This window comes from Elephas maximus, chromosome 9 (genome assembly GCF_024166365.1).
Source record: "Elephas maximus indicus isolate mEleMax1 chromosome 9, mEleMax1 primary haplotype, whole genome shotgun sequence".
Taxonomy (NCBI): domain Eukaryota; kingdom Metazoa; phylum Chordata; class Mammalia; order Proboscidea; family Elephantidae; genus Elephas; species Elephas maximus.
In genome coordinates, this window is record NC_064827.1 from 4,729,604 (window position 1) to 4,755,717 (window position 26,114).

Sequence of the window (26,114 nt, forward strand, 5' to 3'; positions counted from 1 at the left end):
TGGTCTCCAGGGCATGATCACAAGCTGGACTCAGGGCAGTGTGGACAGATTGGAGGGCGCATTGGTCCTTCTGACTTTGCCGTCAGGCACCCTCACCCAACAATGTAGTCACCCTTACCTTCACTGGGCACCCTCGGGCCATCTGTGCCCACCCAACCTGCTGGCTCTAGCCAGGCAGCCCCTCCTTGGCCGCCTACCTTGCACCCATCCAGAAGGCCCCTTCCCCCTGGAGTCTTCGCTGGCCTTGGGCCATCTCCATGCTCGTCTCTGCCCTGGTTTGAGCCTGGACAGGGCCTCAGTTTCAGCTTCGTTCCTGTGTACCTGTCCTGGGTGGGCACAGAGCTTGGCTCCTTCCTTTTACCCCCACAAGCCTCTCAGAGCTGGGCAACCACGGGGTGTGCAAGGGGAGGGGGCACAGTCCTCACCCCGAGGGCCTCTGGGGCCAATGTGACAGTTTCCCTAGGCTCGCCCTCACTGGCCATCACACCTGAGGCTGGGGTGGAGGGCTGGGCTGAGTGGAGCCATCTAGACCCTGGTTGGTCTTTGGGTGGCACTCAAGGGCACAGGCTCGGGCGTTCGGACCTTGGATGGGAATCGTGGCCCTGCCACCATCCAGCGTGTGCCCTGGGTGATATCTTCCCCTCCTGGCCTCAGTCCCCATCCCAAACCTCGATCACAGCACCCTCCTCAGGGCTCCCGGCAGATTTAAGCCCGATGTCGGGTGTGAAGGCCCACAGAGCTGTGCTGATGCCGTGGGGGTCGACCCTCGACTGCTTCTGCTGGGCAGAGGCCTGCCGCCTCCCCACATTCCTGCCCTGTCCTTACCCCTGCAAGGGGGGCCCAGTCCCTCAGAATGCACGCACCCTCCAGCCAGCATTGAGCACCGACTGTGTGCTGTGGAAGGCACTGCTGGTAGGCTGGGACTGAGCGCGTCTTGCTGGACGCCGGCCCCTCGGTGAGCCGCCTCGGGGTGGTCAGGTCTGCCCCCCAGCGATGGTGGCCACGCTGAGATGGGGCAGACGTGATACCTTCTCTCTTCCAGAACTACATGAGCCCGCTGAGGCTGGTGCTGAGCCCCGGGGACATGGCGGCCATCTTCACCAACCTGGAGGTGAGTCCTGGCCCTGACCGCTGGGATGCCAGCCAGGCCCGTAAGATACCATCCCCTCCCTGAGGTCCATTCCACAGGGCCTGTGACACGGTGGTCTGTTGTGACAGATAGAAGGTGTGCAGCCACCCCTTTCTGGGACCTTGGTCTTAGGAGACAGAGGACGAGGTTTTGGGGGTGATCTGTGAGGAGCTACCTGGCAGGTGTGCTGCAGGGGTGCATGCCCCTAGGAAGAGGCCCTGGAGGCCCCCAGCTACTGTTGATAGGGTTTCTGCCAGCAGCCTGAGGGAAGTGTGCCCCTGCCCCCAAGCAGACCACCTCGCCTGCTCCTGGGATCTGTGGGAGGGCTCACCTCGCCCTAGTCAGCAGGGGAGGGGTGGTCTGGTATGAGGTTCTAGAAGCTGGGCATGGGTGGGCTTTCTCCAGAATCTTCTGTTCGGCCTAGTGGCCGAAGGGTGCCAGAGGCTATTTCCTCAGCCTCCTGTCAGCCTAGGGTGGGTGCTGGTCACAATCTCTGGACGAGGTTGACCCAGACACCAGAGTGTCCTGCTCATTCTGGGCCCTGACTCGGAGTTCATCGTTCGGGACTGTGTCTGGGACAGAGGACATAGGCAGAGGCAACCAGTGGACAGAGGGGGGAGGCCAGGCTGCTGCCCACTGGTCACCGCCTGCTCCAAGATGTGAGGAAACACCCCTCTCGAAGCCCAAGGCCTTGACTCTAATGGAGAGACCCCTCCCCCCACCAAGCCCAGAGTCCCTGCCAGGAGCTCTCTGTGCCGGCACACACGGGGAGGGGATAGTCCCAGCTCTGGGCAGCACCCATGTGTCCTGATACTGTAAACTGTGGACGCTCCCAGACAGTGTGATGCTTCTTGACAGCGCTCGGGTCCCCGGTGCACCCATTAGGTAGAATGTCCAGGCTGGATCGCACCCTGGTGTTTGTGGTGGTGTGGGGTGCATGCTGGGTGCAGCGGCTCTTCCATAGAAATCCGTGGTTGAGGCAAGAGGGCGCCAGGCCACGTTTAAAGAGCACACCACCCTTCTTGCCCTTGGTTCCTGCTAACGTGCTGCCCACTCTGCCCAGGACCTGATTAAGGTGCACCACAGCTTCCTGCGGGCCATCGACCTATCCATGATGGCGGGGGGCAGCACCCTGGCCAAGGTCTTCCTCGACTTCAAGGAAAGGTGAGTGGCGGGTGGCCTCTCGGTGCCTTGCCCCCCACCCCCCTCTGCAGAGCCGCAGGGATGTGCCTAGGGTCCTCTTGGGAGCCCACCCTGGGATGGAACTCAGGGGCCCAGGCACCTTTGCAGGACTGAAGTCTTGGTTGTTACTTCGTGGTGTCTGGTCACTGTGTGGTATTTGGTCACCGCTTCCTCTGGACTCTCCTGGCTTCTAAACTGAGGGCACTGGCCCTGCCCTCCCAGGCTCCATGAGGACAGGCAGGTGGCCCCACACCGTGAGCACAGGTGGGTGACTGGCATCCTGGGGGCTCCATCAGCCCCACCACCTCTTCTCCTGGGGGTCTCAGTGTTGGGTGACGTCCGCCCCATGTCTGGTCCAGGGGAATTGGGCCGCCTGGGAGAGGCTGCCCCTCATGAGCTCTGTGCCTGTGGGGGAGGTGGACTGTGCGTGGCTGTTTCTGAGAAAGACAGACGCGAGCCCTTCATTATGTCTGCAAAGACTGTATTTCTAGATGAGGCCACGGTGGTGTAGACACCGAATAACTCAGTCCAGGGATCCTCTGTCAGTCAGCTGAGTCTTGGGCCGCCTCCTGCTGCCCATGAATCAGTGGCGGGTGTGTGATGTGGTCTCCATTTGTCTGCTGCTGGATGGGGGAAGAGAGGGCTCGGGGCTCCTTGGCTGCCCTTCTGGACTTGGAGAGAAGAGAGACTGCATTGTCGAGGCCTCCCTGTGGCTTTCAGAGTCTGGCCTCGTGGACTCGCTGTGGCACCTGGCCCTCTCGTCACTCCCTGGGTGACTTTGATGTCATTCACCTGCTGAGCCTCAGGCCTCGTGAATGGTGTTTTGGGGAAGTCAGGTACAATGTGTCCTGTGGTCCCTGCCCCTTTAGGCTCTTGATGGAGGCCACCTCCCACCACTCCTGTGGGGTGCAGGTCACCTCCCTGGACACAGTCCTTGATGTGGGGCGTCAGTGATGGGGAGCCGTCCCCCAGGCAGGCACACACGTCACCTCCCTGGACACGGGCCTCAGTGTGGGGCGTCAGTGATGAGGAGCCGCCCTCAGGCAGGCACACAGGTCACCTCCCTGGACACAGGCCTCAGTGTGGGGCGTCAGTGATGGGGAGCCGTCCCCCAGGCAGGCACACACGTCACCTCCCTGGACACGGGCCTCAGTGTGGGGCGTCAGTGATGAGGAGCCGCCCTCAGGCAGGCACACAGGTCACCTCCCTGGACACGGGCCTCAGTGTGGGGCGTCAGTGATGGGGAGCTGTCCCCCAGGCAGGCACACACGTCACCTCCCTGGACACGGGCCTCAGTGTGGGGCGTCAGTGATGAGGAGCTGCCCTCAGGCAGGCACACAGGTCACCTCCCTGGACACGGGCCTCAGTGTGGGGCGTCAGTGATGAGGAGCCGTCCCCAGGCAGGCACACAGGTCACCTCCCTGGACACAGTCCTTGATGTGGGGCGTCAGTGATGGGGAGCCGTCCCCCAGGCAGGCACACAGATCACCTCCCTGGACACAGTCCTTGATGTGGGCCATCAGTGATGGGGAGCTGTCCCCCAGGCAGGCACACAGGTCACCTCCCTGGACACGGGCCTCAGTGTGGGGCGTCAGTGGTGGGGAGCTGCTCCCAGGCAGGCACACAGGTCACCTCCCTGGACACGGGCCTCAGTGTGGGGCGTCAGTGATGGGGAGCCGTCCCCCAGGCAGGCACACAGGTCACCTCCCTGGACACGGACCTCAGTGTGGGGCGTCAGTGATGAGGAGCCGTCCCCCAGGCAGGCACACAGGTCACCTCCCTGGACACGGGGCTTGCTCCGAGGCTTTTGCCTTCAGGGTGGCCAGGGAAGGTAAGCCTCCACACGGGCCCAGACTAGCTTGAAGTCCTAGAGTTGTGGAATCACAGCCTTCCAACGCCAGAAGCTTCCCTGCAGGCCAGGCATGGGGAGAGTTCTCAGGGTGGATAAGAACATGCCAGCTGCTCAGCCAGGTGTTCAGGCCACGGGAGATGTGGGCCTTCGAGCCTCCAATGGCACTTGGGGACACATGTCCTGGACATCCTGAGCACTCACTGAGAGCTGGGAAACACTCCCCAAAATGTCACTGTGCCTGAGTCAGGGCTGCTCTGGAGTTTCGGGTTCTCTGTGTGGAAAATGTATTCGGAGCTGCCACCCTGGGCCTTACAGACCTTGGAACTTCAAGCCAGGAAGTTGTGGACGTTGCCTCGTCCAAACCCTCATTTTGAAGTTGAGGAAACTGAGGTCCAGGGGAGAGGCCCTGCCCAGGGGCCAGTTATGGCCCAGCCATGGCTCCTTGTGCCCAGTCCATGTGGTGGCCACGGGCCCCTCGGCCCAGCCAGGGCTCCTTGTGCCCAGTCTGTGTGGTGGCCACAGGCCCCTCGGCCCAGCCAGGGCTCCTGGTGCCCAGTCTATGTGGTGGCCACAGGCCCCTCGGCCCAGCCAGGGCTCCTGGTGCCCAGTCCGTGTGATGGCCACGGGCCCCTCGGCCCAGCCAGGGCTCCTTGTGCCCAGTCCGTGTGGTGGCCACGGGCCCCTGGGCCCAGCAGCAAGAGCCTCGTGTAGTCCGAGGACCAGGCTGCTTCCTCTGAGTGCCACTTCCGTAGAGTTGAGCCAGCTGCAGGCCCTGTTGCCCTCTGTGGGCAGTTGGCCGGGTGCCCTGGCATTTAGCAGTGGGCAGAGAATGCTCAGAGGTCACCTTGACTGGTTCCCCAGAGATGGTCCAAGATGGAGCCAGGCCAGGGCAGCCCCGGACCTTTGTTCCTCCAGCCCCTGCCTGCAGGGCAGCTGGAGTGCCCTGGAAGGGACCCAGCCCTCACGCTGACAAAGCTGGGCCTGCTGCTGGCCGCACCCCTTACAAGCTGGATGCCTCTTAGCAAGCTTATCGAGGCCTCGGTTTTCCTACCTGAAAAATGGGGCTAATGACACCGCCTTTATAAGCTGTTCTGGCACCCATCCATCAGTTTGCTGTGCGGAGATGGCTTATACACCGCTGTGAGGCTGGAAGCTGTCCCACCAATATTTGAGATACCAGAGGGTCACCCATGGTGGACAAGTCTCGTCTTAACTTCCAGAGTAAGACAAACTAGGAAGGAAGGCGTGGCGATCTACTTCTGAAAACGCCCTGGATCACAACAGAATGTTGCCCAACTTGCTTGCTTTGGACTCGTCACCAGGAGGTATCAGTCGCTGGAGGAGGGACATCGTGTTTGGTGAAGTAGAGGCCAGTGAGGGCGAGGAGAGCCTCAGTGAGATGGATTGGCACAGTAGCCTCAAGCATGGCCTGGAACGTGCCGGCGATTGTGAGGATGATGCAGGACCAGGCAGCATCTTCTGCTCTAAGTGAGGTTGCCGGGAGCTGGAGCCAACTCAGCGGTGCCGTCTACCTACCTGTCTATTTATCTTACACGTTGGCGTAAAGATTGTAACACCAGGAAAGCATCTGCACGTTGAGGCCCCAATAAGTGGTGGCCGTTGTCATTGTCTCTATCATCCACATGGTTGCAGCCTCGTCCTCACGGGTTTACACTGCAGCTGGGTGTTGAGACAGATTTTAAAGGTGGAGTCCCAGGCTCATGGCCTAGGCCCCGAGCATGCCAGGTGCCGGTGCTGGAGGCTCCGATCTGTAGAGAAGTTGGCCACGGGACGCCGCTGGGCCCAGCCTGGGGACAGAGAAGGGAGCAGGCAGCATACCCAAAGCACTGGGGTGAGAGTCAGAGTGGCCGTGGGGTCGGGATGAGCAACCCAGTCGGAGAGCAGGTGCGGGCGGGGCAAGGGAAACCAGAGTGGGGGTGGGGCAGGCGTGGTTACAGATGGTGACATGCCCTAAGGGTCTTCTCCCGCTGGTCTGCCTCCACCCCTGGTCATCCGCACGGCCACACCTGTTGGTAAGGAGCAGGGAGCCGGGCAGATGTCACCTGCTTGTGAGAGGGAGAGGTGGGGGCTGGGTGGGCAGAAAGCAGGCAGAGCGTGCTGGTGCCACATGGAAGCAGCAAGAAGGGCCACAGCCTTGGGGCGCACCACACCCAGAGACATCCAGGGGGTACCACACCAGGGGGAGCACCAAGCTGGGAGTGCCCACACTATGCCCAGACAGATCTGCCTGCCCAGGAGGCCAGGGCCCCTCCTCAGCCTGGCCCCTCTCAGTATGAAGTGGGGGTTGGGGACGCCACCCCTGAACCTGGTCTTGACCTCTTCTTAGCCAGGCGGGGCTTCAGGGAGGGCCAGAAAGCAGCCATGGGGAGAGAGCAGAAGAGCAGCCCGCAAAGGTGCCAGCAGCCGCCATGGTAGGCGAGGACCGTTCACTGCGTTTTTGAGCACCGGGTGGAGAGCAAGGGGCTCACCGCTGCTGCCCTGAGCGTCTCACTGACGCTGTGATGTGTGTGTGTGTGTGTGTGTGTGTGTGTGTGCGCACCCAGGCTCCTCATTTATGGCGAGTACTGCAGCCACATGGAACACGCCCAGAACACGCTGAACCAGCTCCTCGCTGGCCGCGAGGACTTCAGGCAGAAGGTCGAGGTAATGCCCCCACCTCCCGGCAACCCCCGGCCTGTTGCCCCGTGGGGAGTCGGCGAGAGGCAGAGTGCTTGCCTTTTATAGGTGTTCTAGTTGAAGCTTTTTTTCTCTGCGTTTCGTTGGGGTTGGGGATGGGGGCGAGATGGGGGTGCTGTCCTAGGCCAGGGCGCAGCTGGAGCCTGGAGTGAGATTGAGCTGGGGTCTCTGTAGGGACAAGCTGAGACCAAATCCAGGCTCAGCAAGGGACCACGACTTGATGCTGGCCCTGACCTGTGTGACCCGAGGGCCCAGGTGGTGTTTGCTGGGAGCTCTGGAGCCTCCCACCCTCACCTGCCCTCACCCCCAGCTCAGGACCTGCTCGGCCAGGTTTCCCACGAGGGCCCTCTAGACATCTCCACTTGTCCCTTCTGCTGGGGGGCCCATGTGCAACAGAGGCTGGCGTTTCCACGTTTCATTTCGTCAGCGAAACCTTGTTTTCTGAGGGAAGCCAGGTGCTCTGTGGTGGGGTGGGGGCTGCTCCTCTTGGAGATGGTGATGCCCCCAGGATGTGTGCAGGCAGCCAGGGGGATGCCCTGTTCCTGAGCATAGCCCCTCTCAATGGGAGCTGGCTTCCTGCCTGGCCTTTCCTGGGAATCCATCCAGGAAGTGGGCAGAGGGTGAGACCCTGCAAGCCCCCTCCCAGAAGACCTAGTCCTGCAGAAAAAGCCAGGGGTTTCCAGGCAGGCCCTGGACGTACTAGGCCAGGCTGTTGAGAATCCCAGTGTCTCACCCGCCTCCTTGGGCCTTGCGCCCCACCCTCATCAGCTGAGACCCTGCCTCCACCTGCTGTATGCCCCACCCTCTGCACATGCCTCACTGGGGGAGGTTGTCCCGGGGGCCTGACATCCTGAGCTCAGGGCCTGGGTCCTCTCCCAGACTGGGGAGGGTGTGAATGGGTGAGGGGCGGGGCTCCCTGGGCAGGGGCAAAGGTTCAGGCAGTGGGGATGGGGTTTCCTGGCTGGGCCTCCTCACGCCGTCCCCCTTGCTGCCCCAGGAGTGCACGCTGAAGGTCCAGGAAGGCAAGTTCAAACTGCAGGACCTGCTTGTGGTGCCCATGCAGAGGGTGCTCAAGTACCACCTCCTCCTGAAGGTGAGCGCACTCGGCCGGCAGCTTCCGGGGGACGTGAGGTGTAAGCTAAGGAGGGAAATGCCTAGCACGGAGTCTTTGCTCCATAAATGCCGGGCATGATTATCACGGTGGATACACATAGGAGAGCTATGATTAAGAACAGTAGCTAGATGGAAAACAGAGAGCAAAAGTGTCCCCAGCACAGGGAGTAATGCAGCGGCTGGGTCTGCACCCTTGGCTGGTCTCCGAGCCTCCTGGTGGCCATGGCAGGAAGGGAAATAGGACGGGCCCTAGATGAGGTGCAGAACGAGGCGCTAGTGGATCTGCCCAGTGACCTGGTGCCACAGCCCCTTCCTTTTTGCTCCATTACATCCCTTAAGGGTAATTTTGCAGTGCCCCCCATCAGCCACAAGATTTGGGGACGCCCCGATGGCAGAGTGGTCCCTCCTATCTGCTGGAGCTGGGCAGCCGGACGATCCAGCTCCTGGGTGGCTTTGTCCTGAGGACATGGCTCTGGGCAGAGGACAGAGGCCGAGACCCCTGACCGAGTGCTGACACATGTCCCCCCTCTGACCCCTCCAGGAACTTCTGAGCCATTCCACCGACCGGCCTGAGAGACAACAGCTCAAAGAAGCTCTGGAAGCCATGCAGGTGGGTGGGTAGACCGAGGCAGGGAAGGGCAGAACCCTCTTGGGGCTGGCTTAAGCACCACACCTGTGTTCTTTGATTTTCTGAGCAAAGGGGCCAGTCAGACCTTGCCCGCGGTTTTCGTGTTTTCTCCGAATGCCGGATTCCCGGCCACTCCCAGGCCCCTAAATGTGTTTTTCCCAGAAAAGAAAAGCTGGGTCTCCTCCTCCCTCATGAAGGGGCTGCCTTTAGAGAACTTCTTCCTGGTGGGGGGCGGGGGGCGGCAGGTGTGGGAGGCCTGTCCCTCCTCCCCCTTACAGGTTCCAGTGGGACCGAGTGGGGGAGCACGGGGGAGGCCCCACTCAGGGGCTTCCTGATGCTCCTTGCTGATGGTGTGTAAACACAGGGCTTTGAGCAAAAGCGTGTGTGCACACGCATGTGGCCAGGAGCCTGAGCCGGGGTCTCTGATTCTGTGCTGCCCGCTGCTCCGGGCAGGTTCTGCTTCTGCCTGGTTTCCATGGAGCCCAGGGCATGCTCTGGGGAACCAAGTCACAGAAGGGAGGGACTGGGCTTGTCCTCACCCCCACACAGTCAGGTCAACACAATCAGCTTAGGCCCTGCCGCTGAAACCCACCCCTCCCCTGCCCCTGCGTGGCATGTCTGCTAGGGTGCCCCATTACACAGTGGGTGGGGACCTGCTTTTGGAGAACCAGCCCACGTGGTCTGCACCCGGAGTCCATGCTTGTGGCCTTGCCTTTCGCACACCCAGCCCTCAGCCAACCAGGTGGCTCTGGGCCCCTGTGATGGAGCACTTTTCCTGGAGTGTGTCTTGTGGGCCCCATAAAGAGCGATGAGACTTCCAGGCGTGCCCTCAACAACTCTGAGAACCATTGAGCCAGATCGTGCGGCTTTAGAGACAGAGGGAAATGTAAAAAGTCTTGTGATACATTCCCAACATAATGTTGGAAATCACTTGCATGAATTGTCATTCTACTCCAGCTTGATTCCCCCTAGGGACAGAGAGCTCACTCTTGTATGGTGGGGCCTCCCATTCACTGGCTGCTTTGTGTCTGTGGACTTGAGGTTGTCTCTATGGGACTTGTGATCGTGGGTCTGAGCCCTATACACCGACCCTAGTCCTGCCTGGTGTCAGAACTTGGAGATTCCTCCACCTGTTCGTCCAGCCAAGCCCTGCACGATCCTTTTACCTCCAGACTCCAGGCCCAGTGCATCGCTGCACCCTGGTGGGTAGAGAGCTCACCCAGGGCCCACGGCCTGTAACATTTTAGCCGTTGGTTCCTGTTTCCTAGGAAGTCAGTCTTCGTTAAAGACAAGTTACTAAGAAAACAAAACAGCCTCTAGGGAAGGTGACACTTCAGCCCTGCCGGGGGTGGGAGGCCTGGGACCAGGCCAGGGCAGGGCAGGGGGTGCCAGAGGGGAGGCTGGGGACCGGGAAAGGGCAGGGTGCACGGAGGGGAGGCCGGAACCTTCTGCAGGAGCTCAGCCTGGTTCTGGGCCGTTGTTAGCATTTAGGGGAATTCCACCTGGAAAGCCCGCTGCAAAGCAGCCTGGTCCTTCCGGTGGGCAGGGTACGGCTGGCCTGCGTGGGTCCCCCTAGAAGAAGTTGGGTCCCTGCCCACTCGCCTGGCCCTGGATGTCCTGTCCAGCTGCCCTGCAGGCTTTCCAAGAGAATGCGCCCTCTCGATTGCAAGTGGGCACTGCCCCCCGGTGGCCAGTCCAGGGATTGCAGCGTGGTGGGTGTACATTGTGCTAGAAGGTGGGGGCTTGTAAACCCAATCCCACTGCGTGACAGGTTGGGGGTGCAGACCCAGGCCCCCTGCTGGAATGTGGGGAGCACAGACCTGGGCCTATGTGGGAGGTGGGGAGCACAGACCCAGCCCATGCCACACAGAAGGTGGGAGACATATAGACACAGACCCTACACAGATCCACATAGCAAGGACTCAGCCTTTGATTACGACCCCTTGTTCTGCTAAGGTGCTAACCTGCCACGGTCCCACTTCTCAAGAACTGAAAAGTGGGCTCCCCTGAGCCTAGCTGTCTGCTCTGTAGCTGCTCTGCTGTGCAGGGCTCTTTCTGTTTTAAAGTGGGCGCCTTCGTGGGTCATGGCAGGAAGGAGCTGCCTCGGGTCGGAAGCAGCTTGCCACTCCACCCTCCTGGGCTTTGTCTCCTTCTGTGTGAGTGGGTGCGAGTCTCACCCCATCCTGCCCTCCTATCAAGGGTCGGGCACCTCTGACGGGACACCAGAGGGGGCTTTAAAAGATGCCCCGCCCTGGACCCAGCACAGGACCTGCTAACCCCTGCTCTGTTGTTTGCAAGGACTTGGCCATGTACATCAATGAGGTCAAGCGGGACAAAGAGACCTTGAAGAAAATCAGTGAGTTCCAGAGCTCCATTGAAAACCTGGTGAGTGCGGGTGCTGTGCAACCGCCTCTTCGTAAACACTTATTGTCACGGTCCGATGCCAGTGACGGGTCGGGCGCCCCCTTCCCCGAGTGTGGAGTGGATGCCCCAGCAGCGTCTGAGGCTGGTCCCGTTGCAGACTGCCTGGGTCAGCACCCTCTCATTCAACCCAAGTTCCCAGCCCCAGCATGGAAGAAGGCCCCGTTGTTGGGCGTGTCTAGTGGACAAGGTAGGAGCGGTACTGATCACCCGGGCTCCTGGTTCTCCTCCCTGGCCCAGGACAGTGGGCTCTCTTGGGCCCAAGGGGAGGGATCAGGCCCCTCCCAGCCCCCTGTTCACCCTCATCTTCACCATCCCTGAGAGAGAGTGTAGTCCCAGGGGGCGGGGCCTAGCAGTCGTCCCTCCCCTGCCTGATGGGCCCCCTTAGGGTTCCCCATCTCCCATCAGGCAGGCCGGGTCCTCATGGACCCCCTTCCCAGCCTGGCATCAGGTCAGCCACCATGTCCTACTTGAGCCGAGGAGACTGGCCAGCTGTGTCAGAGAGCACCGACTGTGCTCAGGTCTTTAAAGCAGGGTCTCTCAGCCTCAGTGCCACTGACATTTGGGGCCAAACGTTTCTTTGTCACGGGGGCCATCCTGTGCGCTGTAGGATGTTGAGCAGCATCCCTGGCCTCCCTCCGCCCACTAGATGCCAGCGGTACTTCCCTCCACCAGTGGTCACGATGAAAATGTCCCCAGACAGGACAAGCGTCCCCTGGAGGCTAGCGTCACCTGGTGGAGAACCACTGACTTCAACACAAACATTTTCATTCCCTGACCCCTGGCAAGTCCAGGTGAGGCTCTGTCGAGGGAAAATCTACACAGAAGCCTTGGAGGAGGAAAGCGTGGGGAGTGGGGGAGCAGCCAGCACCGGCCACCACCTCACCCAGTCAGGGTCACGCCACCCAGAGAGGGCGAAGAAGCAGTTCCAACAAACATCGCATGACACGGAAAATGGTTCACGCTATGTAGTCAGTTAAAGGAAAAAAAAAAAGAAGTGACCAAACGGTATTATGATACGACCCCAGCTTACTTTTTAGAAAGAAATAAAAACGTCCGAGGCATTGGTGGCTCCGTGGTAGAATTCCCGGCTTTCATGCGGGAGACCCAGGTTCGATTTCCATCTGTCAGTGGAGGCTTGTGTGTGACTATAGTGCTGAACAGGCTTCAGCAGAGCTTCCAGACTAAGACTAGGAAGAAAGGCCTGGTGACCAGCTTCCAAAAGTCGGACGATGAAAACCTTGTGGAGCACAAGGATCCAGTCCTGTGGTGCATGGGGTCACCATAAGTCAGGGGTGACTCGACAGCAGTGAACAGCAATGAAAATGTCTGCCTGTGGAGAAGGGAAAGGATGGATGCGCCCCAAACTGCGAACGATGGTCACAGCGCTGCTGTGGACCCGGGTGCTGACATGGCTGCTCTCGTCTGTTGTCGAGGTTTTCTACATGCTGTACTATGGGCAGGTGTTACTTCTGTAACATGCAGAAAAGTTTTTAAGGTTTTATGCTCAAGGAACGTGTTCATTACATAACAGTGATGCAGTGCTGGCCTGCTGGCATCGGCGTGACTGAGGCCTGGGCTCCAGTGCAGCCCTGGTATTCTCTCCGTGAATCCATTTCTGACCAGAGGATGTCAGCGTCTTCACTTTCTGCACTTCAGAGATAAGAAATGGAGGCCTGCACTGTGCGACGTCCGAGCTGTGCTCTTGGCTGTCGCACTCGGAAGCTTCTGGGAAGTCCAGGAAACGTGGAAGAAGACGCTGAAAACCTTCCATCACTGAGCGTCCCTGGGGACATCTTGGTGTATCCCCGCCATCCTTTCCCTCAGCATAGACGCCTCCTTTAAAAGCCACTCAGGGAACCTGTCAAGTGAAGCTCTCTGTGAATGAGATCATAGCAGCGAGGATTAGACCAAACGGGAAACAAAAATGAAGTCTCGGCAAGCGGGAGGGGGCTGGACGCCAAGCCTCTCCTGCAAACGATGAACCCCGCGGGCTCTCTGTCTGATAAGCGTTGTTTGTTCTCTCTTCTGGCTTCTCAGCCAGCGTCTGGGTTTTCCTGCAGGCCCTGCTCCGTGCACACAACAGGGGCCTGTTAGCAGGATGCATGCATCAATCGCTCTTTGTGCCCAGTGCTGAGGGAGCCTCCATGGGCTGGGCCAAGTGAGGGTGGGGGACAGAAGCCCCTGGGCCCAGTTCTAGTCCCACCTTCTTCTGCACCCCTTTGTCCAAAGAACCAACTGGAAACCACTGGGCTCACTTCCTTTTGCTGCCACCTTTGGTCTTTTTGGGAGGCTCCCTCTGGACAGGTGCCCACCTGCCCTCCCACCTTACGCAGGTGCCGGAAGAACAGGGGCTGCCGGCATGGGGCTAATGGTGTCTTTGTTTCCCAGCAAGTGAAACTGGAGGAGTTTGGGAGGCCGAAAATAGACGGCGAGTTGAAAGTCCGCTCCATAGTCAACCACACCAAGCAGGACAGGTGAGCGGAGGCCTGAGCTGGGCGGGACCCCTTCGTTGGCGCTGTGTCCAGGGAACCCTGCTCCCGAGCAAGCCTGGAAACGGGCCTTTCTGTGACGGGAGCGGCCTTGGGCTGGCTGTGTTTTGTTCAGTTCTAATTGCTTCCTTCCTCCTTGGGGAGAGCGGTGGCAAGCCGTCCCCAGTGGCCACCCAGCCCACGGCGGGCACTGAGTGGGGCTGGGGGGCAGCCAAAGTCAGCAGCCGGCATCCTGCCTGCGTGCTCAGTCTCTGGGGCCTGCACGCATCCAGAGCCAGCAATGAGCTTTCCGCAGACGGCTGCGGGGAGGGGCGAGCCGGGGTTCACAGGAGGTGGTCAGGGAGGGGCGAGTTGGGGTTCATGGGAGATGGTCAGGGTGAGATGAGCCCAGGGTTTATGGGAGGTGGTCGGGGTGGGGTGAGCCCAGGGGGTGGTCGGGGAGGGAGAGGGCCCAGGATTCACAGAATGTGGTCAGGGAGGGGTGAGCCCAGGGTTCACGGAAAGTGGTCAGGGAGGGAGAGAGCCCGGGGTTCACTGGAAGTGGTCAGGGAGGGAGAGAGCCCGGGGTTCACGGGACGTGGTCAGGGAGGGAGAGAGCCTGGGGTTCACGGGAGGTAGTCAGGGGGGAGAGAGCCCGGGGTTCACGGGAGGTGGTCAGGGAGGGAGAGAGCCCGGGGTTCACGGGAGGTGGTCAGGGAGGGAGAGAGCCCAGGGTTCATGGGAGGTGGTCAGAGAGGGAGAGAGCCCGGGGTTCATGGGAGGTGTTCAGGGAGGGAGAGAGCCCAGGGTTCACGGGAGGTGGTCAGAGAGGGAGAGAGCCTGGGGTTCATGGGAGGTGTTCAGGGTGGGTTGAGCCCAGGGTTCACCAGCGGTGGTCGGGGAGGGAGAGAGCCCAGGGTTCACCGGCGGTGGTCAGGGAGGGAGAGAGCCTGGGGTTCATGAGAGGTGGTCAGGAGGGAGAGAGCCGGGGGTTCATGGGCAGTGGTCGGGGAGGAGTGAGCCCAGGGTTCATGGGCGGTGGTCGGGGGGGAGAGAGCCCGGGTTTCACGGGAGGTGGTCAGGGAGGGAGAGGGCCTGGGGTTCACAGGAGGTGGTCAGGGAGTGAGAGAGCCCAGGATTCATGGCCAGTGGTCAGGGAGGGGTGAGCCCCGGGTTTATGGGAGGTAGTCAGGGAGGGAGAGAGCCTGGGGTTCACGGGAGGTGGTCAGGGAGGGGTGAGCCCTGGGTTTATGGGAGGTGGTCAGGGAGGGAGAGAGCCTGGGGTTCACGGGAGGTGGTCAGGGAGGGGTGAGCCCTGGGTTTATGGGAGGTGGTCAGGGAGGGAGAGAGCCCCGGGTTTATGGGAGGCGGTCGGGAGGGAGAGAGCCCCGGGTTTATGGGAGGCGGTCGGGAGGGAGAGAGCCCCGGGTTTATGGGAGGCGGTCGGGAGGGAGAGAGCCCCGGGTTTATGGGAGGCGGTCGGGAGGGAGAGAGCCCAGGGTTCACGGGCGGTGGTCGGAGGGAGAGATCCCGGGGTTTATGGGAGGTGGTCGGGAGGGAGAGAGCCGGGGGTTCACGGGAGGTGGTCGGGAGGGAGAGAGCCCGGGGTTCACGGGCGTCCGGGCAGCTGTCACAGGCCCAGTCGTGCTGCTGACCCAGCTGTCTGTGGCCGGGAGCGCAGCTCAGGGGTGGGCTGACGGGCCCGGGCGCGCTGTCCGGCAGGTACCTGTTCCTCTTTGACAAGGTGCTCATCGTGTGTAAGAGGAAGGGCTACAACTACGAGCTGAAGGAGATCATTGAGCTGCTGTTCCACAAGATGACGGATGACCCCATGAACAACAAGGACATCAAGAAGGTGGGCCGTGACCCCCAGGCAACACCGAGTGGCCGTCAGCGCTGATGCCTGGGGTGGGCGAGGGGCAGTGTGGCCTGCAGGGAGCCCCGAGCGCAGCCTCTGCTCTGCAGTGGGGAGGGGGCTTTCCCACTCGGCCTTCCCCTTGTGGCCCCTGCAAAGGCCTACCCTCAGCTCTTTGAGTCTCCCTGGGGGGCATTCTCAGGACCCTAATTCCAGCGAGGAGCTGGAGGGAGAGGCGACTGTGTGAGATGCTAGTGAAAGCCAAGCTGTAGACCGGCTGGTCTGACACTGGCCCGCGCTGCCCTGGTGCCCAGCAGACCCTGGATTTGGAGGAGGACCAGCTGGAGGGGCCTGTCAAAGCTCTGATGTCCAGCTGGGGTGGGGCCGTGGTGTAGGGGTGGCACCATGGCTGCTGGGGGTGGGACCATGACTGCTGGGGGTGGGCCAAGGCTGCTGGGGATGGGACCGTGGCTGCTGGGGGTGGGACCATGGCCGCTGGGGGTGGGACCATGACTGCTGGGGCTGGGCCAAGGCTGCTGGGGGTGGGACCATGGCTGCTGGGGGTGGGGCCATGGCCGCTGGGGGTGGGACCATGACTGTTGGGGGTGGGGCCATGGCTGCTGGGGGTGGGACCATGACTGCTGGGGGTGGGCCAGGGCTGCTGGGGGTGGGGCCGTGGCTGCTGGGGGTGGGACCATGACTGCTGGGGGTGGGACCATGACTGCTGGGGGTGGGGCCATGGCTGCTGGGGGTGGGACCATGACTGCTGGGGGTGGGGCCATGGCTGCTGGGGGTGGGACCATGACTGCTGGGGGTGGGGCCATGGCTGCTGGGGGTGGGACCATGACTGCTAGGGGTGGGGCCATGGCTGCTGGGGGTGGGGCTATGGCTGCTGGGGGTGGGACCATGACTGCTAGGGGTGGGGCTATGGCTGCTGGGGGTGGGGCCGTGATTCCAGGAGTGGGGCCGTGACTGCTGGGGGTGGGGCCGTGACTGCTGGGGGTGGGGCCGTGACTGCTAGGGGTGGGACCGTGGCTGCTGGGGGTGGGGCCGTGACTGCTGGGGGTGGGGCCGTGACTGCTAGGGGTGGGACCATGGCTGCTGGGGGTGGGGCCGTGACTGCTGGGGGCGGAGCTTCCCCAGCCTCTGGTTCAGTCCTGCTTCAGCGCAGGCCTCAGCACACAGCACTTGAGCACTTACTGTGTGCCAGGTGCTGGGCCCTAAACCAAGTTTGCGAAAAGCCCCGTCCTTGGCCTTCAGCTCACAGTGTAGGGTGCAGCCCTGGCGTGCTCTACCTGGGTGACCTAGCCCAACCTAATGTCCAAAACAGGAGGCTGACCCGAGGCCTCTTCCCGAGTCCCAGCCTCTGGCACCTGCCCCTCCAGGAGAAAAGCCCATTCCCTGGGCTGCCCCAACCCCAGGGCACTTTGTCCTGGGCTGTGTTGCTCCCATGCTGGGGCTACCAGACTCCTCCATGGTGCCGAGCCCAGGCCGGGCCAACCATCTGAATGACCGTCTCCCTCTTTCTTTTCCTCTCTCATGCTTCCTAGTCTCACGGGAAAATGGTAAGCACCCAGAACCTGTCTCCTCAGCTCAGGGCCTGAGGCTTTGCTCCCTCCAGGGCCAGGGTGTGGGGCCAGGGTCCTGGGGTGTAGGGTCAGAGTCCAGGCTGTGGAGCCAGAGTCCCAGGTGTAGGGCCAGGGTCCTGGGATATAGGGCCAGAGCCCTGGGTGTGGGACCAGGGTGCTGGGGTGTGGGGCTGGAGTCCAGGCTGTGGGGCCAGGGTCCTGGGGTGTGGGGCCAGGGTCTGGGGACATGGGGCCAGGGTCCCGGGGTATGGGGCCAGAACCCTAGGTGTGAGACCAGGGTGCCAGGGTATGGGGCCAGTGTCGAGGGTGGGTCAGGGATTCCTTTCTGCATCTTCTTCCTGTGTCACTTACACGTGTTTCTTAATTATGGAAGTGATGTGTATTCGTGAGGAGAGACTGCTCATTACAGAAGGGTATAAAACGGAAGCCCAGCCTCCTTCCTGTCCCCAGCCACCCCGGTCCCTGGAGGGAAAGATCAAGGACAGTTTATATCCTAACAGGGTTTTTTCTATTGCAGCATTTTAGCTCTGTGTCATCGTTTTCTTTTTTATTTCCCTACCTTCTTCCCTCCTTGTTCCTTCCCCACTTCTTCCCTCATTTCTACTTCCTTCCTTCCTTCCTCCTTCCCTTCCGCTCACCCTTCTTCCCTCTTTCCTTCCATTGTTTCTAACACAAATGGGCTCATACTTTCCAAACTCTTCTTCCTGGACTCCCTTTGAAGCCCTGCTGGGTGGCCGAAGGCGGCCTGCTTGGTTGGGGTGGGGAGCAGCTGGGGGCCGGCTTGGTTGAGGCCCTGCCAGGCCCATGACCTTCCCCCGCCTTCTGTTTTTTTCCTGTTGTTTTTACTTCAGAGGAGTGGGGTTTTTTAGCATCAGATTTAGGAAGTGAAAGTGGGTGGGCAGGCAACATGGGAGGAGCCTGAGCGTGTTCCTCAGACCTACCCCCAGCCCCGGCTCCTTCCTGAGAGACGGCCCAGGCAGAGCCGGGCTCCCTTGGAGGGGAAGGATAGAGGCCCTAGGGTACCTTGTTAGAGGGGTGGGTCCCCCCAGATGTATGCACCCACTTATACATGCATATACATATGCACACGAGAGAACATGCATGCACACACATGCATGTACACACACAGGCACACGCACATGCACACATGCATATATGAGCATATGTGTACACACGTACACATACGCACATGCATGCACACGTGAGAACATGGTAGCACATACATATGCAGGTGTGTGTATGTGTTCATACATAGGCATGTGATAGCATGCAGGAACAGAGGCACACATGCAGTGTACACATGCACATATACACGTTATACACAGTAGGCACCAGTGTTTACATGTGTGCACACACATGATAACATGTGTGTGCAGGCATGGGCACAAGTGTGCATACATGAAAAGCACACATGTATGTGTGAGCATGTACACGCACACACACATGCACACTTGAGAACATGTGTGCACACAGCACCAGTGCCTTCCTGTGCATGCACACATGCAGGCGTGTGTCTGTATACATGTGCACATACATGCACACAGAACACATGTGTGCATACAGGTATGGGTACGAGCACGCATATGCAGGCGTGTATACATGTGTGCACACTTGAGAACATGTTTGCATACAGACGAGTGCCTTCCTACACATGTATACACACATAATGCGTATATGCACACAAGCACCTGTATACACATGCACACACATGAGAACGTGCATGTATGCAGGCATGGGCAGAAGTGTGCACACACGACAGCACACGCACACATGTGGCCGTGTACATATGTGCACATACAGGCATGGCATGGTCTGTGTACACCTACATGCATGCACATGTGAACATGCACACACGTGAACATGCACACATGCACACTTGAGAACATGTGAGCACACGTGCAGGCATGGGCGTGTGTACACCTACATGTACACACATGAGCACACACTGAGACATGGGTGTCGGTACACCTACATGTACACACATGTGAGCACACAGGCATGGCTGTGTGTCGGTACACCTACATGTACACCCTTGAGCACACACTGAGACATGGGCGTGTGTCGGTACACCTACAAGTACACACATGTGAGCGTACACACATGCAGGCATGTGCACACAGGACCGACATGTCTCCTGTCTCCTCCTGCAGTGGTCCTATGGCTTCTATCTGGTCCACCTTCAAGGAAAGCAGGGCTTCCAGTTCTTCTGCAAGACGGAAGACATGAAGAGGAAGTGGGTGGAGCAGTTTGAGATGGCCATGTGAGTACTCGCCAGCCGGCCGCCTAGCACCCACGGGGAGGACTTTGTCTGCAGGCCCTCTCAGACCAGGGGCAGTGGGAGGCAGGGCCGAACGCCCAGACACCAGGGCAATGAGGGCTCTCAGAGGGGCTCTGTCACCCGGGGACGCCAGCACCATCTCAGTGCTGCCTGAGCTGTTGACCAGTCTGCCCAGGGCAGAAGGTTTGTCCTGTGGCTGAGCCCCCGTCACCAGCCCAGCAGATCAGGGCTGACGCAGGGATGTTCAGGCTGGACGGGGCTAGTCACTGGACACCAAAACTGCGATGTGGGAGCACAGGATCCCCACATCTGCCCTGGGCTTCTGTGGGTGAAAATTCCCCAACATTTTATTCTGGAAATTTTCAAGCATTCGGCAAAGTTGAAAGAACTGTGTGGTAAACACTGGCATGCTCACCCTCAGATTCCACCATTAACAGGTCACTCTACTTGCCCTTATCACCCAGCGCCTCTTAGCCATCGTGTGTTCGATGTGTTTCAATGTGGACCACGCATAAGGGTTCAGGCCGCTATGTGGCTTGGGATGCCACTCTCCTGTAGAGTTTTCAGTGCCAAGCGTGCACACAAATAGGTGCAGAAATCTGTGTGTATATTTCCTGAGTTTTAACAAATGCCTACAGCTGCCCACACCCAAGATACAGAACATTGCCATCACTCTAGAACGTTCTCTCATGCCAGTGCGACATAATCCAGAACACTCTGCTCCAACCCTCGTTCTGCCCGCAGGGAGTTGGTCCCCGGAGGCACCCAGGGCTGCAGGGACAGAGCTGGCTTTGAGTCCAGGCTCCCAACCCCGAGCCCAGGATTGAGTTCTGAGCCCGGCTGGTTCCAAGGTGGCCAGGCTGTAGGAAGGCCTAGGGAACCTAGCAATCGAGAGGTCTCTGGTGCCACAGTTCCTGTTCTGTTCCTGTTTTTCAGGTCAAACATCAAGCCAGACAAAGCCAATGCCAACCACCACAGCTTCCAGATGTACACATTTGACAAGACCACCAACTGCAAAGCCTGCAAGATGTTCCTCAGGTGAGCACCTCCTGCGGCTCTGCCCCGTCCGCGTGCCCCAGGCAGGGGAGGCCCACGTTGGGTCTGCCTGTGTCCACATCGCCAACCTCTCGAGCCAGCCGAGGGGGCGGGGGACACCCAACAAGTGTCAGACCCACTGTGGGCCCCCCAGTGTTTCAGATCTGGTGGCTCGTCCCTGTGGGTGCAGTACAGGGTCCCTGGGCCCAGAGCCCCTGTGCTGGGTGGTGGAGCAGCACTGGAGAAGGTGGGAAGCAAGGGTGGGCTGCAGTGGGGTGAAGGGACCCCAGCCAGAGGCCTTGGGCTTTGAAGGATGGGCCAGCTCTGAGAGGCAGAGAGCAAGGCAGCAACCCACAGCAGCAGGGATGCAGGGGCCTCCTGGTGATGGTGGGTCCTGCCCGCCATGCTGAGGGTACGAGGTGCTGGGCTTCAGGCCAACCTAACCCCCACTTTCCCACCCTCGTTTGCCGGCACAGGGGTACCTTCTACCAGGGCTACCTGTGTACCAAGTGTGGCGTTGGGGCACACAAAGAGTGTCTGGAGGTGATGCCGCCCTGCAAGATCAGTGAGTACAGCCCTGCTCAGGACGATGCCAGGTGCCCATGGGACCCTGGGGCTGGGCCTGGGGGCACCACAGCCACCCTCACCCTCAGGGCCGTACTGGGTGCTTATGGGACCCCGGGGCTGGGTCTGGGCATAGCCATAGCCACCAGCACTATCAGGGCCTTGCTGGGTGCTCATGGGACCCTGGGGCTGGGCCTGGTGGTGCCACAGTTGTCCCTGAGCCACAGGTCCTGGTGGGTCACACTCCCTGCCCCCAGCTCTGCCACCTATACACATTCCTCTTTCCACACTTCTGGGGACCCCTGTGGCAGGGACCGTCAGCCTTGCTCCAGGTGGGGAAATCGAGGCACAGCTGGGATGGATCCCATCCAGCCCCCCTCATTCTGGAATCCTGGCTTCTAACGGTGACGTTCAGCACTTTCTCTGCTCTCCTGTACCTCTCCCCATTCCAGGTGTAAGCTTCTAGAATCCTCACCCCAAAACAGGCCCAGACCATTCTCTGGCAGCTGTGTGGAGGGTTTGGATCCCAGAGAAACATCGGTCATGATATCTTGTGTCCCCAGGTTCTCCCAGACCATCTTTAGGTCTGGCGACGGTAGTAATTGGTTGAGGCCCCTGGGAGCGCAAACAGTTTGTGTTTTTTTTTACTAACCTAAAGGTTGACAATTTGAACCCACCCAGCGGTGCCAGGAAAGGAAGATTTTTCTTTCTTTTTTATCTTCCGTAAAGATTGCAGCCAGGAAAGCCCTATGGGACGCGGCTATACTGTGCAGCACATTGGGTCACGATGACTCAGGAGTAATGATGGGTTAACACACTCAGCTTTTCGTGGTGTTTCCTCATGACCATTTGTCAGATATGCAAGACTGAGGCTCAGAGAAGGGGAGGGACTTGAGCCCGGCAGGTCGTGAGCAGAGGCCGGGACAGCACCCAGAACCCTGGGGCTCCCCTGAGGCGCCTTAGTTTGGAGGCGCCCAACTCCCCCACAGGGGCAAGGTGAACCAGCTGGACCTGCCTGGATAAGCAGGGGTCTAGACAGCAGCTGGCGGGCAGCCCAAGTTGATTGGCCTGAAGGAGGGAGCCGGCAGAGGCTCGCAGAGTGACGCCGGAGGTGGGGACGCCACCGAGGGGCTCATTCTAAGGGCACAGCCCCGGGGGCACTGAGGGTGTAGTCCAGGGAACATCCACAGAGCACAGGTGGGGGCACCCCTGAGGACCCGGCTCTGCTCCCTGTGACTCAGGTGGGTGACCCAGACCCCGACTACTCCCAGTGCAAGAGTGCTGCCCCCTGCTGGTGACTTGTGGGGAGCCATGACCACAGAGGCCGTGGCCTGGTTTAGCTCCCACAGTTCTAATGGAGACAGTGTTCACACCCAGGCCAGCTGACCCAGCATCCTCACTCTTTACCATGGGGACCAGCGCCACACAGCCTGGACGTGGTGACAGTGACCCCCACGCTGCTGCAGGGTGGCCCCATAGGGTCTCCTTTAGCCTCTGTGATAGCCTGGACATGGTGACAGTGGCCCCCACACTGCAGCAGGGGAGTCCCATAGGGCCTCCTTTAGTCTCCATGACAGTCTCAGGCAGCGTCACTGTCTCCACTGCTGCTGTGACAGAAATACCACACATGGGGAGCTTTAGGTTTGTTTTTTTTGTAATCTTTAGGGAAGCAGACTGCCATGTCTCTCTAAGCATGAACACTGTGGCGCCTTGTTCGGAGAATGACCTGCCTATCTCCCAGGTCCTCATCTCTGAGCTTTGTCTTACTGGGCCTCTGACCAGATCTTAAGACAGAAAAACACGGCAGGCCTGCTTGTCACTCTGTGACTCCTGCCAGAACGGAAGATGCTGAGCCGTGAATGTAGATCAATAGCTCCCATTTATTGTGATGACAAGGCTGGCCCAGTACTCCGGATTCAGGGGAGGGTCCGACAGGCCAGCCCCAGATCCTTGGACAGTGTCCCCCTGCATCTCCTCCGGGCTGGAAGACACCATGAGCCTGTGGCTGGAGCGGCGGTCAGCTTCCTCTGGCAGCACCGCCCTCTTGTGGCCACAAGCCTCTCTGTCCACAACTTGCCTGGGTGACTTTCTTCAGATCGTTTTTTCTGACTCTCTAAGTTGTTGTTGGTTGCTAGCGAGTCAATTCCAACTCGTGGCGAACCCATGTGTGCAGAGTAGAACTGCTCCATAGGTTTTTCAAGGGCCTGACCTTTTGGAAGCAGATGGCCCGGCTTGTCTTTCGAGGCGCCTTCTGGATGGGCCTGAGCCAACGACCTTTTCGGACAATAGTAGAGCGTTTAACCATGTTAAAGCAAAAATCATATTAAGCTAATAACATAAATTGGTTTGAAGCTTATTGACTATGTGATTTGCAACCCTTCCAACTGGAGAGTCAGTGTTCCAAAGGTGAAAGTCCGAAGACTTTGACTCATACCCTACCTTACCGACACTGCCACGGAAAAGAGCCAGAATGGTATTTACACGGTAACAATTTGCCCTAAAACACAGCTTCTAGTTAGGCCATCAAAACGGACTGCCCCTAGATAATTCTTCGAAAGAACCCAATGTCCAAGGCAAAACTGTCTTTACTAGTTAGCAAGACTGTTATTGTTTGACTTAAAGGTGACTTATAGACCAGTCTGCTCAAGGTTCAAAAGATCACCTCAGGACAGTGGCCTGGATGGGTCACCCCAACTCCAGGGACCCCAGAAATCTGGATCCCAGGAGAATTAAAAGCTTTTCTCAACGTTTGCGCCACCCAGGGACTAAAAAAAAATCTGTTGCCGTCGAGTTGATTCTGACTCATAGCGACCCTATAGGACAGAGTAGAACTGCCCCATAGAGCTTCCAAGGAGCTCCTGGTGGATTCAAACTGCCGACCTTTTGGTTGGCAACTATAGCACTTGACCACTATGCCACCAGGGTTTCCATGTTCATTATCAAAAATGTGAAAAAAAGAAGAAATGAAGTAAAGGAAAAAGCAATTATCACCCATGAATTTATCCAGAAATAACCAAAGGCAATATTTTGATATGTTTCTTTACAAGTTATTTTTTCTTTAACTAATCTTTTTCTCTTTGATTTATACAATATCTATTTCTCACAGAAGATTTGGCAAGTGTAGAGAAGTGTGAGTACCACTCATCTGTCAGTTTGTCCTATTGTGGGGGCTTGTGTGTTGCTGTGATGCTGGAAGCTATGTCACCAGGACTTCACATACCAGCTGGGTCACCCCTGGAGGACAGGTTTCAGCTGAGCTTCCAGACTAAGACAGACTAGGAAGAAGGACCCGGCAGTCTGCTTCTGAAAAAACTGGCCAGTGAAAACCTTATGAATAGCAGCAGAACATTGTCGGATAGAGTGCTGGAAGATGAGCCCCTCAGGTTGGAAGGCACTCAGAATACAACTGGGGAAGAGCTGCCTCCTCAAAGCAGAGTCGACCGTAATGACGTGGATGGAGTAAAGCTTTCGGGACCTTCATTTGCTGATGTGGCACGACTCAAAATGAGATGAAACAGCTGCAAACGTCCATTAATAATAGGAAAGTAGAATGTATGAAGTATGAATCTAGGAAAATTGGAAATCATCAAAAATGAAATGAAACACTTGAAGATCAACATCCTAGGCATTAGTGAGCGGAAATGAACTGGTGTTGGCCATTTTGAATCAGGCAATCATATGGTCTATTATGCCGGGAATGACAACTCAAAGAGGAATGGCATTGCGGACATCGTCAAAAAGAACATTTCAAGATCTATCCTGCAGTACAATGCCTCCAGCGATAGGATAATATCTATAGGCCTATAAGGAAGACCAGTTAATATGACTATCATTTAAATTTATGCACGAACCACTAAGAAAGATGAAGAAATTGAAGATTCTTACCAACTTTTGCAGTCTGTAATTGATCAAACATGCAATCAAAGATGAATTGATAATTACTGGTGATTGAAACACGAAAGTTGGAAACAAAGAAGGATTGCCTTGGTGACAGGAACAATGACTGAGATCACATGAGAGAATTTTCCAAGACCAACGACTTATTCATTGTAAATACCTTTTTTCAGCACCATAAATGGAACACACAGGAATCAAATCGACCATATTTGTGGAACAAGATGACAGAAAAGCTCAACATCATCAGTCAGAACAAGGGCCAGGGGCCAACCACAGAACAGACCATCAATTGCTTATCTGCAAGTTCAAGCTGAAGCTGAAGGAAATTAAAACAAGCTCATGAGAGCCAAAGTACAACCATGAGCATATCCCACCTGTATCCTGGGACTGTCTCAAGAATAGATTTGATGCACTGAACACTAATGACTGAAAACCAGACAAGTTGTGGTATGACATCAAGGACATCATACATGAAGAAAGCAAGTGGTTATTAAAAAAACAGGAAAGAAAGAAAAGACCAAAATGGATGTCAGAAGACTCTGAAACTTGTTCTTGAACGTAGAGTAGCTAAAGCAAAGGGAAGAAACGATGAAGTAGAAGAGCGGAACAGAAGATTCCAAAGGGTAGCTTGAGAAGACAAAGCAAAGGGCAAAGAGGTGGAGCTAGAAAACCAAAAGAGAAGAACATGCTGGGCATTTCTTAAGCTGAAAGAATTGAAGAAAAATTCAAGCCTCAAGTTGCAATAGTGCAGGATTCTATGGGCAAAATATTGGACGATGCAGGAAGCATCAAAAGAAGATGGAAGGAATACACAGAGTCACTGTACCAAAAAGAATTGATCGACGTTCAGCCGTTTCAGGAGGAAACATATGATCAGGAACCCGTAGTACTGAAGGAAGAGATCCAAGCTGCACTGAGGCACTGGTGAAAAACAAGACTCGAGGAATTACCGGAATACCAATTACGATGTTTCTACGAACGGGTTGCAGCACTGCAAGGGCTCCCTCATCTATGCCAAGAAGTTTGGAAGACAGCCACCTGGCCAACGACAGGAAGAGACCCATATCTGTACCCGTTCCAAAGAAAGGTGATCTAACAGAATGTGAAATTATTGAACAATATCATCAAAATCACACACAAGTAAAATTTTGCTGAAGATCTTTCAAAAGCGGCTGCAGCAGTACGTCCACAGGAAACTGCGGGAAATTCAAGCCCGATTCGGAAAAGGCCGTGGAGCGAGGAATAGCATTGCTGATGTCAGATGGATCTTGGATGAAGGCCCAAAATACCAGAAAGATGTTTACCTATGTTGTATTGGCTGTGCAAAGGCGTTCAACTGCGTGGATCCTAACAAATTAGGGATAACATTGCAAAGAATGGGAATTCCTGAACACTTCATTGTG

General features: G+C 57.8%; 1 protein-coding gene across 3 annotated transcripts in view; it reads left to right on the forward strand.

Moving 5' to 3' along the window:
- The window catches only part of VAV2 (vav guanine nucleotide exchange factor 2), a 211,779-nt gene that overhangs the window by 161,923 nt on the left and 23,742 nt on the right, over positions 1 to 26,114 (forward strand). For all 3 annotated transcript variants that reach the window (XR_007518775.1, XM_049896845.1, XM_049896843.1), the window contains exons 7-17: positions 1,043 to 1,111; positions 2,193 to 2,293; positions 6,728 to 6,827; positions 7,858 to 7,953; positions 8,515 to 8,583; positions 10,900 to 10,986; positions 13,414 to 13,499; positions 15,216 to 15,348; positions 19,088 to 19,197; positions 20,152 to 20,253; positions 20,727 to 20,815. Coding sequence is in view for 2 of the 3 variants with exons in the window: in XM_049896845.1 (XP_049752802.1) it covers positions 1,043 to 1,111; positions 2,193 to 2,293; positions 6,728 to 6,827; positions 7,858 to 7,953; positions 8,515 to 8,583; positions 10,900 to 10,986; positions 13,414 to 13,499; positions 15,216 to 15,348; positions 19,088 to 19,197; positions 20,152 to 20,253; positions 20,727 to 20,815 (1,042 nt within the window). In the remaining variant the exon portion in view is untranslated. The remainder of the gene's footprint in view (positions 1 to 1,042; positions 1,112 to 2,192; positions 2,294 to 6,727; positions 6,828 to 7,857; positions 7,954 to 8,514; positions 8,584 to 10,899; positions 10,987 to 13,413; positions 13,500 to 15,215; positions 15,349 to 19,087; positions 19,198 to 20,151; positions 20,254 to 20,726; positions 20,816 to 26,114) is intronic.